Raw genomic sequence first — 13,877 nt, forward strand, 5'->3', positions numbered from 1 at the left:
TGGCCACTGTCTCTGAGCATCTTTTGCTCAAGACTAGTACTTCATCACTTGAGCCACAGCACCACTTGAGGCTTTTTCTGTTTATATGGTACTAAGGAATCAAACCTAGGGCTTCATGCATGCCAAGTAAGCATTCTACCACTAAGCCACATTCCCAGCCCCTCAGCTTATAGTTTTTAATACCCAAGTAAGATTTTGGTGACTTTTAAATAGGCCATAAATGTATCTCTTAATGGTTTATGGATATTGGAATTTTGTTCTTCTAGTACACATCTGGGTACTTTTTTTAAGGAAAAAAACCATGAAATTTAAAATGTAGATAATTATAATAGCTTAAAGCATGTTCTGTCCTGTATTTCAGTAAGTAAGTAATTTAGAAAATAATTGTGAAGTTTTTAAGTAAAATGCAATGGATGTCTAAAGGAAATAATACATGATATAAAGTTCCACAATTTGGTATAATGCATACTGTTGTATATTCTATTATCTTAGAATACTAAATTGTTTTAAGCAAATAATAAAATCTCAAATTACCAATGTGAATAAGTAAATACATAGCATCAGACTAATAAATTGGCTTAAACTTAGAAACTGACAAAATTTTGTTATAGCAGAGAATCACTGACCGATTATTCTTGGAGTCTATAATCTTTCAGAAACCAAATACCCTGTGGATCTGCAGCCAGTACATTTTTTCCAGTGGAGATGCCAAGTACAATGACTGTCAAGTCTGAAGTGTGTTTTTAACAAAATGAATATTGTCTCTTTTTATACAGAACTACATTGGCACATTGAAGATTTCAGGCACTTTGTTTTAGAATGTTGATGTGAAATCTTGGCTTTGGGATTCACCAACTTATTGAAATGATTAATGGAAAGATAGAAGAGTAAAGCAGTTATTTCCCAAACCATTTTTAAACCTTTATAAAACTTTAAGATGCCTTATATAAACTCATATTTAGAGTTAAAAATGGTGAAGGAAACCTCATATTTAAAAGAAGAGGGCCTCATACTCTTACTGGGCTTACTGTAGCTGGTGCTTTACCATTGAGCTGAGCTTCCAATTCTGGCTTTTTGCTGGTTAATTGGCAATAACATGTAGATTTTTCAGCATTATATCTGCAGCTGGTGTCATTGTTGTAGTACTTAATGCCTTTGACTGAGACTCAAAATCAGTACTTGATGCTTTGCTCATTGGCTGGTGTCCTACCAACTGAGCCATACTTCTAACCTCCCCACAATATCTTTTTTTTTTTTTTTTTTTTTTTTGTCAGTCCTGGGCCTGAACTCTGGGCCTGGGCGCTATCCCTCAGCTCTTCAGCTCAAGGCTAGCGCTCGGCCACTTGAGCCACAACGCCACTTCTGGCTTTTTCTGCTTATGTGGTGCTGAGGAATTGAACCCAGGACCTCATGCATGCAAGGCAAGCACTCTACCACTGAGCCACCTTCCCAGCCCCCCAATATCTTTTTTGATCATTAGTTAACTTTATTTTAGAAACATCCTTATTATAAAAAAAAATCCATTTAGCTGCTTGTTGACAGTTGAGTAGAAACAGTCTTTTTATAGAGCTTCTTATTTTTTTGTCCCTGCATAGATGTAAGTTACTAGTATCTGTATACAACATTATTGCCTGAACATAAATCAGATAAATATCATGAAGTACATGGCTCTGGCAATTTTTTGTTTTTTACTCTGTGACTCTCCAGAGCAGGTTAAAAGTCAGTTTTCAGGTCAACAAAGATAAAGTGAGCATCAGTAATCCAAAACAGAATAATAATCTACAGAGTACTTTTAAACAGACTGTTTAAATAGTTACTATTTGGGGCTGGGTCTATACTTGTAAAACTCTGGTTTTGGTTTGTTTGTTTCTTCCCAAAGGCAAAATCTCAACCTATAGCAAAGAATGGCCTTAAACTCACTATGTAGTGGAGGATGACTTTGACCTCTCCATTATCCTAATGCCTCCATTTCCTAAGTGCTGGGATGATATACATTCACTATCATTCCCAGCTATAGCTCTACTTTTGTTGTATTTATTATTTGATTTGTCCATATACTTAGTAAAAAGATATGAATTCACTGTCTTGCCCAACTTATTTCTATCCTCTTTTGTCCTGTCTTTTGAATGTGAGGGGAAGTAGGGGAAAGCTGCCCTGGGGCTTGAACTTGGAGTACAGGTACTGTCCCTGAGATTTGTTTTTCTTCTCAAAGTTTAGTGTTATATTACTTAAGCTACAGCTCCCTTTCTGGCTTCTTGGTGATTAATTGTAGGTAAGAGTCTCATGGACTTTCCTGTCTGCATTGTCCTTGAACTACAATATTCAGATCTCAGCCTCTTGAGTAGGTAGGATTATAGGAATGAGCCACAGGCACCTGGCTTTTATCTTTTGTCCTATCTTTGTGTCTCCTATCGTAGGAAACTAGTATTTGAACTTTGTATTTATCAATCCCTTCATTTGTTTTACCACATTTTTCATTTTTTGTTATAATTCTCAATTTCTTTTCTTTTCTTTTCTTTTCTTTTTTGTCAGTCATGGGTCTTGAACTTGGTCTGGGCGCTTTCCCTCCGTTCTTCATCTCAAGGCAAGCACTCTACCGCTTGAGCCACAGCACCACTTCTGGTTTTCTAGTAGTTTATTGGAGATACATGTCTCATGGAGTTTCCTGCCCGGACTAGCTTTGAACTGTGATCCACAGATCTCAGCCTCCTGAGTAGCTAGGATTACAGGCATGAGCCACCAGCACCTGGCTGCAATTCTCAATTTCTTGATAGGTAAAACTTACCTCATAGTAACGTTTTCAAAGTAACTGAGGTTATATATGTAATAAGTTTTGCATAGTGCCTGGCACTTCAAATGACCAATAAATGGTAGCTGCAGTCTGTTATAGTTGTTTTGCTAAGCTAGAAGAGGGAAGAAAAGTGTCTTTACCCACCTGTTTCCTTTGGTTTGTCTCCCTCGACTCTTCTGCCGAAAGTGAGTAAACAGAGTTTTGAGATACTTTGAGCAATAACAGAATGAAGCCTTAAGGCATGGGATTTGACAGTAGTTAGGCACAGAGTGCCTACTGGGAAGATTAAAAAAAGCTACATCATCAGATTAAGACATTTCCTCTTCTCTCTCATTGTCCTGTACCCTTAGGATAGAACTTCTTTCTACTTTCTTCTTTGAGCTTGATTCTTCTACACCTTCATAGCCAATGTTGAATAGTAAAGGACTTGGATTGACCCAGAAATAATCAGTAATTACAGGTGTGGTTTTTTTTTTTTTTTTTTGTCGAGGGGCCTGAACTCTGGGCCTGGGTACTGTCCCTCAGCTCTTCAGCTCAAGGCTAGTGCTCTACCACCTGAGCCACAGCGCCACTTCCAGCTTTTTCTGCTTATGAGGTGCTGAGGAATCGAATCCAGGGCCTCATGAATGCAAGGCAAGCACTCTACCACTGAGCCACCTTCCCAGCCCAGTAATTACAGTTTTTTAAATAACTAAGAAAACAAACAAGTTAGCCCATTTTTATTGCCGTGCACTTTGCATCTTAACAGGGGGAAGCATAATTTTTTAAATTTTTTTTCCTGTACTCTGGCTTGAACTTGGGGTCTCCTGCTCTCACTGGATTTTTTTTTTTTTTTTTTTTGCTCATAGCTAATGTTCTACCATTTGATCCATGCCTCCATTTCTGATTTTTTTGCTGGTTAATTAGAAGGAAGTCTTTTGTATTTATTCTTATTTTTATTTATTTATTTATTTTTTGGGTCCGGTAATGGGGTTTGAACTCTGGGCCTGGGCGCTGTCCCTCAGCTCTTCAGCTCAAGGCTAGCACTCTACCACTTGAGCCACAGCGCCACTTCCGGCTTTTTCTTTTTGCTTATGTGGTGCTGAGGAATCAAACCCAGGGCCTCATGTATGCAAGGCAAGCACTCTACCACTGATCCACCTTCCCAGCCTCTTGAGTTTTTCTTTACGTCTAAGCAATCCTTGTTTTTAAATGGATTGAAAAATGAGTATTTGATGATAATGCCATTTAACTAATTTCCCATATCTCCTCTTTTCCTATTTATTGGAAAGATGTTTTAAGAAGCTGAAAATTTTTTGTCAGGCACTTTATATTCAGAGAGATGCAGTAATTAATTTTAGCTATCCTTCATGACCCTCTTCTTTATCCCTAGCAACATCAAAGTTAGGATACATACATTAGGGATTAATTGGATCAAAGTATTTATGAACTCAGTAATCAGTTAACTAAAAGTATTGTCTTTTACCAAGGTTGAAATGTCTGATAGTGCTACCATTTTTTTTAAGTCACTCTGAAGATAATAATCTCCTTTGTTAGAATATTACTAGGGATACTAGGCAAGACACTTAAATTTTATGCTTTTATCCTTTTAAAAATGGACAAATGCTTCTAATTGTTCTTTCGAGTATTGATTCCACTACCTCTATTTTGAAATTATTTCGTTCTAAAAACCATAAAATGATAACCACAAAAGAATTTTAAAGTACTACATGTATCTAATTTAATGGACAATAAAGTGTAAACAATACTTTCTAAAGATATAGGATGCTTTAATGTGGGGCAAAACCAAAACAACAAAAACTTAAGGTACAGGGGCTGGGAAGGTGGCTCAGTGGTAGAGCGCTTGCCTTGCATGCCTGAGGGAGGCCCTGGGTTCGATTCCTCAGCATCACATAAGCAAAAGAAAAAAGCCAGAAGTGGTGCTGTGGCTCAGGTGGTAGAGCGCTAGTCTTGAGCTGAAGAGCTGAGGGACAGCACCCAGGCCCAGAGTTCAGGCCCCACGACCGGACCCAAAAAATAAAAACCAAAAAAACCCCCTAAGGTACAGAACTAATGGAAAGATTCCTTTTCTGTTTTGTATAAAATTATATAATAAAAGAAAAAAAATATAAAATTTATTGTATAAAATTATACAAGAAAAGAAAAAAATAAGTATCACTACTCCACAATACTGTGAAATATGTGAAATTTATGTAATCACCTAATCTCAATAAAAAAAGAAAAAAATTGCTAATAACTTTACAACATTCATCCTTTGGGGTTGATTTTTGTGAATAACTTCTCACAAAAGAAGAGATAACAGGGCTGGGAAGGTGGCTCAGTGGTAGAGCGCTTGCCTTGCATGCATGAGGCCCTAGATTCGATTCCTCAATACCACATAAGCAGAAAAAGCCAAAAGTGGCTCTGTAGCTGAAGTGGTAGAGCGCTAGCCTTGAGCTGAAGAGCTGAAGGACAGCGCCCAGGTCCAGAGTTCAGGCCCCATAACCGACAAAAAAAAAAAAAAAAAGAAAGAAAAAAAAGAAGAAGATAATACCAGGGGTGATATCAATCAGGATTCATTGTGTTTATAAACTGGCATGTTGAATGGTAACCCCTTTGTACAGTTACTTAAAGATAATGGAAAAGACAAAAGACATTCATGCATATATAATGAAATTGCTGACTGAGTTTCTTAAATAGTGTTTTTTTTTCCTGTGTTCTTCCCACAGAATCTGTCTATGATCTTCTCCCAAAGGAGTTACAGTTACCTCCATCTAGAGAAACATCTGTAGCATCAATGAGTCAGACAAGTGGTGGTGAGGCAGGCTCGCCTCCTCCAGCTGTAGTTGCTGCTGGTATGCACTTCATTCTACTTTATTAAAGAAAGCTAGGATATGTTACCTGGCCAACATGAACAGTGCTGGCAAAGTTCATTTTTAAAAAGTGTGTGATTTGAGGGTTTGTTCTACGAAGTTTTAAAATATAAACCTTTAATCTGTAAAATTTTTAATGTAATTTTCTTTTTATAAAATTTCATTTTGGCAAATCTGTGACATCTCCTTTAAATGGGCCTTGTCTTCAAATATGCATTGTTTATATAACAGTCACATTAAAAGCTTAACTGTCAAGCTATGGATTAAAAAATTGTATTTGAGTTTCTAGTCAAGAAATACTTTTTCTTATAAAACATAGTATTTAGAATTTTAAAAAAATAATAAATTATACATTAAAAACAGCAATTTTGAAAAGTAATTAAGATAAGCTAGGCACTTGGTGAGCTCACACCTATAATTCTTACTGCTCAGGAGGCTGAGATCTGAGGATCAAGGTTCCAAGCTAGCCTGGGCAAGAAAAGTCCATGAAACTCATCTTCAGTTAACCACCAAAAAGCCAAAAGTAGAGCTGTGGCTCAAGTGGTAGAGTACTAGCCTTGAGAAAAGTTCAGGACAGCACCCAGGACCTATGTTCAAGCCCTAGGACTGGCACCCACTAAAAAAAGTAACTGTTGATAGACCTCTTTAAGAAATATTTTTAAAGACTTGTTCAAAGAGGACAATATTTTATATATTCTGAAAATCAAGCTCTTAATACTTTTTCTGCTTGTAACATATTACTATAACCTTTTTTCTACATTAAAAAATCTGTGATATCATTCTTAAACATTCTCTATGTCAGTATAAAAGTATAGAAAGTAATATTTGAAATTTATGAAGATTATTTGTACTTGCTCTCAAATCATACACTTTATAGCTATATAAAATTGGTTCAAAATTTCATTTTATAGTAAAACATCAACAGATAAGCTAATAGAAAAGTTTTGATTAGTGATAAATTAGTATAAATGCTTTGTATAATATTAACTTGCCCAACTACAATTCTTTTTTTAAAGTTGGGATTATAGATAGCTAAGTATTTTTGTGTAGAAAAAGGAAAATATATATCTATATATCCTGAAGTTTAATCTGTCCTTCTTAGGTAGATGTTTCTTGCTTGATATACTGCCTCTCATCTTTTCAAATGGTATTGAAAAATCCATGAGAGCATTATTTTCAGTAAATTCTTTTAGTTTCACAGACAGAAGAGTGAGAAATAGAAGGTTGTAAACTGAATGTGGATTTTGGTACTATAGTATAGCGTCAGATATTTTCCTCAGATGTATTAACATATGTACCATTAACCTTGTGTACCAATCTCTCCTAAACTGTATAGTACAATATGAAACCTTCTATATTGAGGTCAGGAAAACATTAAATATGGCAAAGAAATTTATTGGCCCTGCTACTGTTCATGTGTTGCCAGAAATTTTCTAACAGTTTTGTGGATTTAATTGTGAATTAGTGAACTTTTTAGTAATACAAATTAATAAAAATAACCTGTTTTACTTTGCCTACTGAATTCTAAAATGGCTCTGAATATTTTTCTGGAATTTAAAGTTTTAGTTCTATCTAATTATATCAGCTAGTAAAATATGAAATATTTTTATTAATGTATTTCCCTTTAAATCCACATGTAGAAATGGACTAACTGATATCTTTTGTATCTTTTGAGATTGTTTTAAAAAGACATGTTGAATATGTATAGAACTAAAAGTCTGTTTCTTCTGTGCTTTTTAACATCTGTTTATAGTACGTTCACTTCCTTTTAAAAGCTGAAAAAGTTCTAGCCAGGTTTGGAAAAAAATATCAGCACTTGCTTTTAAGTAATACCAACTCAATTTCAGAAATTATTTGTATCAAAGTTCTTGATTTTTGGTCAGTGATGAAATATTAATTCTCACCACCACCACACATAACTGAGAAAATCCTGTACAGATGAATTAGATTCGAGGCTATGAGTTGAAAGATTATGAAAGTAAATTATTTGAAATGTTTGACGTATTCTGAAGCTATAAATTTATATTACTTCGAAATGATTGACATTGTAAGGATGATAGAGAGAATAAGGAGGTAACTGAAATTTTTCTCACTCACACGGAGTTTCTGTTATCTAAAATGAAATGATTTGCTGTCTCTTTTTTCCTCCCCACAATCTACTTTTTCAGTAATCACCCTAATTGATTTTAATATTCTAATGTCTGATTGGTAGAAAAGAATCCTTTAAAGGTGGGCAAATAGTACATGCCTCTAATATCAGTATTTGGGGATGCTTAAAAGTCCTGTCTGGGCTACTTAGAAGTTCCCAGGCCAGCCTGGACTATATAGAAATAGAGAGAGAGAGAGAAACTCCATCTCAAAATAAGTAAGTGAATAAAATAAAAATAATCAATCCTTTATCATATACTATCATAGACAACAGAGAGGATTTATAGAATAGTAATGTTAATACATATAATTAGAGTCACATTTTCATTTGTTATATTAATATCCTTGGTTATATACATATATATATATCATCAAAGAGATTTGGAATACATTACCAAATTATTCATTATTTTCTGGTCAAAAGACTGGGAAATGAACATTAAACATCTGTGAGTTTTTTAAATTGTAGCATTTGCTGTTTAAATATGAAATGCATTAAAAATGACTCTTGATATAGTTAATTCTTCATAGTGTTTTGAAGGAGCCCGATTGGCTGCTATCAGGTATGAGGGCCTGGTGGGAACAGACTTCTAGTTCTGCCATAAAGGTTTGTGCTTCACAAGTTTTAAATCAACTTAAAATTAAAATTTAGATGCTTGGGATATGCATGTTCAAGTACATTTTTTGTTATTAAATTGTGAAAAACATGTTTCTCAGATTCACCAATATAAATTCCTCCCTCCTCTCATATGTTACCCAAGGCATAAGTAATCATGATGCTGCTAATCCACAATCCAGAATATTGAGTAAAAGAATCTCTCTCAATCCTGACTTTTTAAATCTTTGCCTCTATACTATTTGTATACCTTTACATACACACATTTATAAAATCTTTTTATCCTGTTACTCCCACAGCTGGAATGTAGGAAGGAGGAGAGGAGGGTGGGTTTCCACAGGGTCAGGTGTCACAATCTGGGAGGTAATTGAGAGTTACCAGTCTGAAATTGTTCATTTCCCTGTTTTAAAGAACTCTGTATTTGTCCCATGAAAATGTAGTTTCAATTTGTCCATGAATGGAAGCTAACAGTATTTTAGGATCTCAGTATTTAAGGTGTAGGCCATTTTTCCTAAATAACAAAGTGCAAATGAATTGGAAGTATTAGCAAAATAAAGAATTAAAAGAAATGTGCAGGGCACTAGTGGCTCACACCTATAATCCTAACTACTCAGGAGGCTGAGGCCTGAGGATTGCCAGCCTGGTCAGGAAAGTATGTGAGACTCTTATCTCCAATAAACCACCAGAAAACTGGAAGTGGCACTGTGCCTCAAGTGGTAGAGCTGAAGAGCTGAGGGACAACGCCTAGGCCCAGAGTTCAAGCCCCATGACCAATGGAAAAAAAAAAATGCAAGTCCAAACTGGATTTTGTTTTGTAGAATCCTAAAGTATTATAGAATATAAACAATCAAAATATAGATATTTATTAAAGAGCAGTAAAACAATCATAGCAAACTTTAGGATTTTAAAGAGTCATGGTAGGGTTTGAACCAAAGGGCTCAGGTGCTCTACTACTTGAGCCATGTCTCTAACTCATTTTGCCCTTGTTATCTTGATCTTGGCTCAGGCTGGCTTGTGTGTCTGTGTGTGTGTGCGCGTGCGTGTGCGTGCGTGTGTGCGCGTGTGCACGCTGGGGCTTAAACTCAGGGTCTAGGCACATCCCTGTCCTCACTCCCACTCCCACCCCCCAGCTTTTTTGCTCAAGGCTAGCACTCTTCTACTTGAGCCACAGCTCCATTTCCAGAATAACTAGGATTATAGACTCATAGTCACACGGAGCTCTTGATGGGGTAGAAATCTCCTGAACTTTTTGCCCAGATTGGCCTCCAATCATGATCTTCCTGATCACATCCTTTAATTATATGTATAGTAATTAACTGTAGATGTGGAGGTTTTAATCCTTAGAATTAATTTATTCACAATAGAAAAATCTTTCACAGAAGTCAAAATGACTTTGGGTTAGTTTAAAAATCATTATCTTGTATTACCCTAGATTATTTGTTCTCATTTAAGGATGTTATCTTTATTAGTTTATATCAAAATATTATGTTTTGCTAAAGTGACTATTTCAAATTTCTTTAACATTTCTAATTCAAGCTCTTGAGCTGACTGGAGGCTGAGCAAAAGTGTGGGGTCCAGAGTTCAAGTCCCTGTTGGTTCAAGGATCAACCCTTCTCCCTGCCCCCCCCCCCTTGTTGTCTCTCTGTCTGTGTCTCTGTCTGTCTGTCTGTGTCTCTCTCTCTCTCTTATTGGAGGCTGAGCAAAAGTGTGAGGTCCAGAGTTCAAGTCCCAGTTGGTCCAAGGATCAACCTCTACACACGAAAAACCTTGAGCTGTCCAGGAGTGGTTGTGGGTTTTCAAGGCCAGCCTGGGTTACATAGCAAGATCCTGTTTCAAAATACTAAATAAATAATACTTATTTTAACAATGAATTGATCAACTTGTAAGTTTTGTAGTTTGGCTGAGAATTTCTTTTGGTTGGGGGAGCAGTTCTAGAGTTTAGTGTCAGGAATTTGCACTTGCTGGGCAAATGCTTTACTTCTTGAGCCACATTTCCAGCCCCAATGTACATAGATTTTGTGAGTGCAGATGGTTTATTCCATATGAATAGTCCCAGTTTTCATAGAGAATAAGACACAAGATTGGGGCATGCATTGGTGGTAAGTACTTGCTTAGCATGCACTACTACCACAAGAAAAAAAAAGTAGTACAAAGGAAAAAGAAGAAAAAGAAAATTAAGCTTAACCCTAGAAGGAAGTTATAAACATGTTTTGTGGAATACATTTAAAAATCTCACTTTTTTTCCTTTTTTTTTTTTTTTTTTTGTCGGCCGTGGGGCTTGAACTCTGGGCCTGGGCACTGTCCCTCAGGTCTTCAGCTCAAGGCGAGCGCTCTACCACTTGAGCTACAGCGCCACTTCTGGTTTTCTGGTGGTTTATTGGAGATAGGAGTCTCACGGTCTCTCCTGCCCTGGCTGGCTTTGAACCGTGATCCTCAGATCGCCTCCTGAGTAGCTAGGATTACAGGCGTGAGCCACCAGCGCCCGGCTCCTTTTTTTTTTTTTTTTAATGGAGCTCGTACAGGGCTAGAGCTCAGGGTCTAAGTACTATCCTTTAGCTTTTTCACTCAAGGTTGGCACTTTACCACTTAAAGCCATAGCACCAATTCTGATTTTTAAAGTGGTTGATTGAAGATAAAAGTCTTAAACACTTTCCTGCCTGGGCTGGCTTTGAACATGGTACTCATATCTCAGCTTCCTGAGTAGTTAGGATTACAGATGTGAGCCACCAGTGCCTGGCTTCAATAGACACATTTTTATATTCTGGTGTCTATAGAATAACATTTTCCTTTTTAAATTACTATTATGTTGGGTGTTGGAAACATCACATCTCACTTGTATTAGGCAAGTCCTCAACCTCTGGGCTGCACTCACAATGCTTAGAAAAGCATTAGAAATGCTTAGAAAATTTGTCACCGGTTATCAATCATAGGCCAAAAACTTACACAAAATAGATACAATTTCTGTTTTTTTTTATGTATAAATCTTATTTATTTTTTTGGTCAGTCATGGGGCTTGAACTCGGGTTCTGGACACTCCCTGCTCAAGGCTAGCATTCTACCACTTTGAGCCACAGTGCCACTTAGGATTTTGTGGTGGCTATTTGGAGATAAAGTCTCATGCACTTTCCTGCCCAGGGTGGCTTTGAACTGTGATCCTCAGATCTTAGCCTCCAGCTAGCTAGGTAGTTATAGGTGTGAGTCACCAGCACCCAGTTTCACAATTTCTATTTTTATGTGTTCTGTGCAATTTTTACTAAGTTCTGTTGATGCTGACACTCAAGAGGAGCCCTTGCACATAAAAAGAACATTGCTAGGGTCTGGGAATGTGGCTTATAGTGGTAAAATGCTTGCCTACGGTGCATAAAGCCTGGGGTTCTATTCCTCAGCACCACATAAACAGAAAAAGCCGGAAGTGGTGCTCGGGCTCAAGTGATAGAGTGTTAGCCTTGAGGGGAAAAAAAAAAGCTCAGGGACAGTGCCCAAGCCCTGAATTCAAGCCCCAGGATGGGGAAAAAAAAACAAACATTGATAGAGGAAGATGAGTAATAGGAATATAGAGAATGCTTGTAGGGATAAAATTCTACAAAGTAGACTGTGTAAAAGTTCTACCCACTTTTCTTTAATGGAGTGATAAAATTGCCTGATCAGGCTGAGCATATACTCCCTGCCCTCAGGAGATGGAGGATTGGGAGGTTGAGGCTGGTCTGCTCTACATAGTGAGATCATGTGTTAAAACAACAATATCCCTTCCCCCCTTTTATTTTAAAAAACTTAGTTATTATAAAGGTGATATACAGAGGGGTTACAGTTATGTAAGTCAGGTAATGAGTACTTTTTTTTTTTTTTGGGTCCAGTCATGGGGCCTGAACTCTGGGCCTGGGCACTGTCACTCAGCTCTTCAGCTCAAGGCTAGCGCTCTACCACTTGAGCCACAGCACCACATCTGGCTTTTTTTCTTTTTGCTTATGTGGTGCCGAGAAATGGAACCCAAGGCCTCATGCATGCAAGGCAAGCGCTCTACCACTGAGCCACCTTCCCAGCCCCATGTACATTTCTTTTTGGACAATGTCACCTCTTTCCTTGCTCTCTCCCAGTTTTTCTCTCCCATTCCACCCACAAGTTGTATAGTTCATTTTCTTCAACATAGTGTCCAGTGTTGCTTTTATTTTTCACAAGGCAAATTAGCCTATAATGGGAGCTAATATACACTAATCCAGACCACAGGTTTAAACCTGATTAATGATTTTAATGATACTGCATATTATTTTATTGTTCTGGTTATAGCTAAGAATAATATGAAGATACTGGACTAGGATACATTTATTATTTAAACTATATTAAAATTTTGCCAGGTGTCAGTGGCTCATGTCTGTAATCCTAGCTACTCAGGAGGCTGAGATCTGATGAACATGGTTCAAAGACAGGCTGGGCAGGAAAGTCCATGAAACCTTATCTCCAATTAACCGCTAGAAAACCAGAAGTGGTGCTGTGGCTCAAGTGGTAGAGCACTAGCCTTGAGCTGAAGAGCTGAGGGACAGCACCCAGGCCTAGAGTTCACACCCCACAACTGACAAAAAAAAAAAAAAAAAAAGCAATATATTTTTTTAAACTTCTGCAGGTTTTTTTGTTGTCGTTTTTTAATTTTATTTTATTGTAAGATGCTGTACAGAAGGGTTATGGTTACATGAGTAAGGTAATGAGTATATTTCTTGTCAAGTATTGTTTCCTCCTCCTCTACTACTGGAAGTTTTCCCATGGTTTTTGCCAGTGTCTTTACCAGTGCAATACATAGAGTTATCAACTAATACAGTTTATTTTTGTCTGAATTTGAGGTAGAGGAATATGTCTGGGCTTTTGTGTTTTTACTGTAAAGCTACCCGGTAGTACTTAAATCCCTACAAGATAATGGATACTTTTTATCCAGTAATTTAGAAAGGATTAAAAATCAGGTTATTATTTTGAAGGAATGGCTCAGTGGTATAGCACTGACTTAACAAGGCCATGAGTTCATGCCCAGTATCAGAAAAAATAATCATGCTATTTAATTTGTATTTACAGTTTGTTTAACCCTGTAAATAAATACTGTGGGTAGACTAGAACAAAAGATACATTTTAAATATTGCTGTGTCAGAACGAGCATTTTTTAGGAAGCATTCTTTGATAAATATTCTGAGTATATGACATTCTGACAAAGTAAAAATAAAATGGTGACTCCGTGGCTCATATCTGCCATCCTACCTTCTTATACCTGCCATCATCTTCATAGATCAGGTGGATCATAGTTGGAATAGTGGGAGAAAAGTTTGTGAAACTTCATTGCATCCAATAAAAGCTGGGCACATTGGTATGTGTCCGTCATCCCAACTACATGGGAAGTGGAGGAGGGTTGAGGTCCAGATTGGCCTACATTTTTTTTGCTGGTCCTGAAGCTTTAACTCTCGGCCTTGGTGCTATCTCTGAGCTTCTCTTG

The 13,877-nt window shown here is 37.0% G+C and overlaps 1 protein-coding gene across 10 annotated transcripts in view; it reads left to right on the top strand.

Annotated features, from left to right (window-relative positions):
• Window positions 1–13,877, top strand: part of LOC138807059 (nuclear factor of activated T-cells 5) — a 95,528-nt gene that overhangs the window by 24,486 nt on the left and 57,165 nt on the right. For 6 of the 10 annotated variants that reach the window (XM_069992640.1, XM_069992641.1, XM_069992644.1 and 3 more), the window contains one exon: window positions 5,500–5,625. In XM_069992640.1, the coding sequence (XP_069848741.1) occupies window positions 5,500–5,625 (126 nt within the window). Of the gene's footprint in view, window positions 1–5,499; window positions 5,626–13,877 lie in introns of those variants that run through there. The other 4 variants (XM_069992648.1, XM_069992650.1, XM_069992645.1 and 1 more) reach the window with 2 other exon arrangements.

The sequence above is a fragment of the Dipodomys merriami genome, unplaced genomic scaffold (genome assembly GCF_024711535.1).
Source record: "Dipodomys merriami isolate MVZ:Mamm:240054 unplaced genomic scaffold, mDipMer1.0.p SCAF_41, whole genome shotgun sequence".
Taxonomy (NCBI): Eukaryota; Metazoa; Chordata; class Mammalia; order Rodentia; family Heteromyidae; genus Dipodomys; species Dipodomys merriami.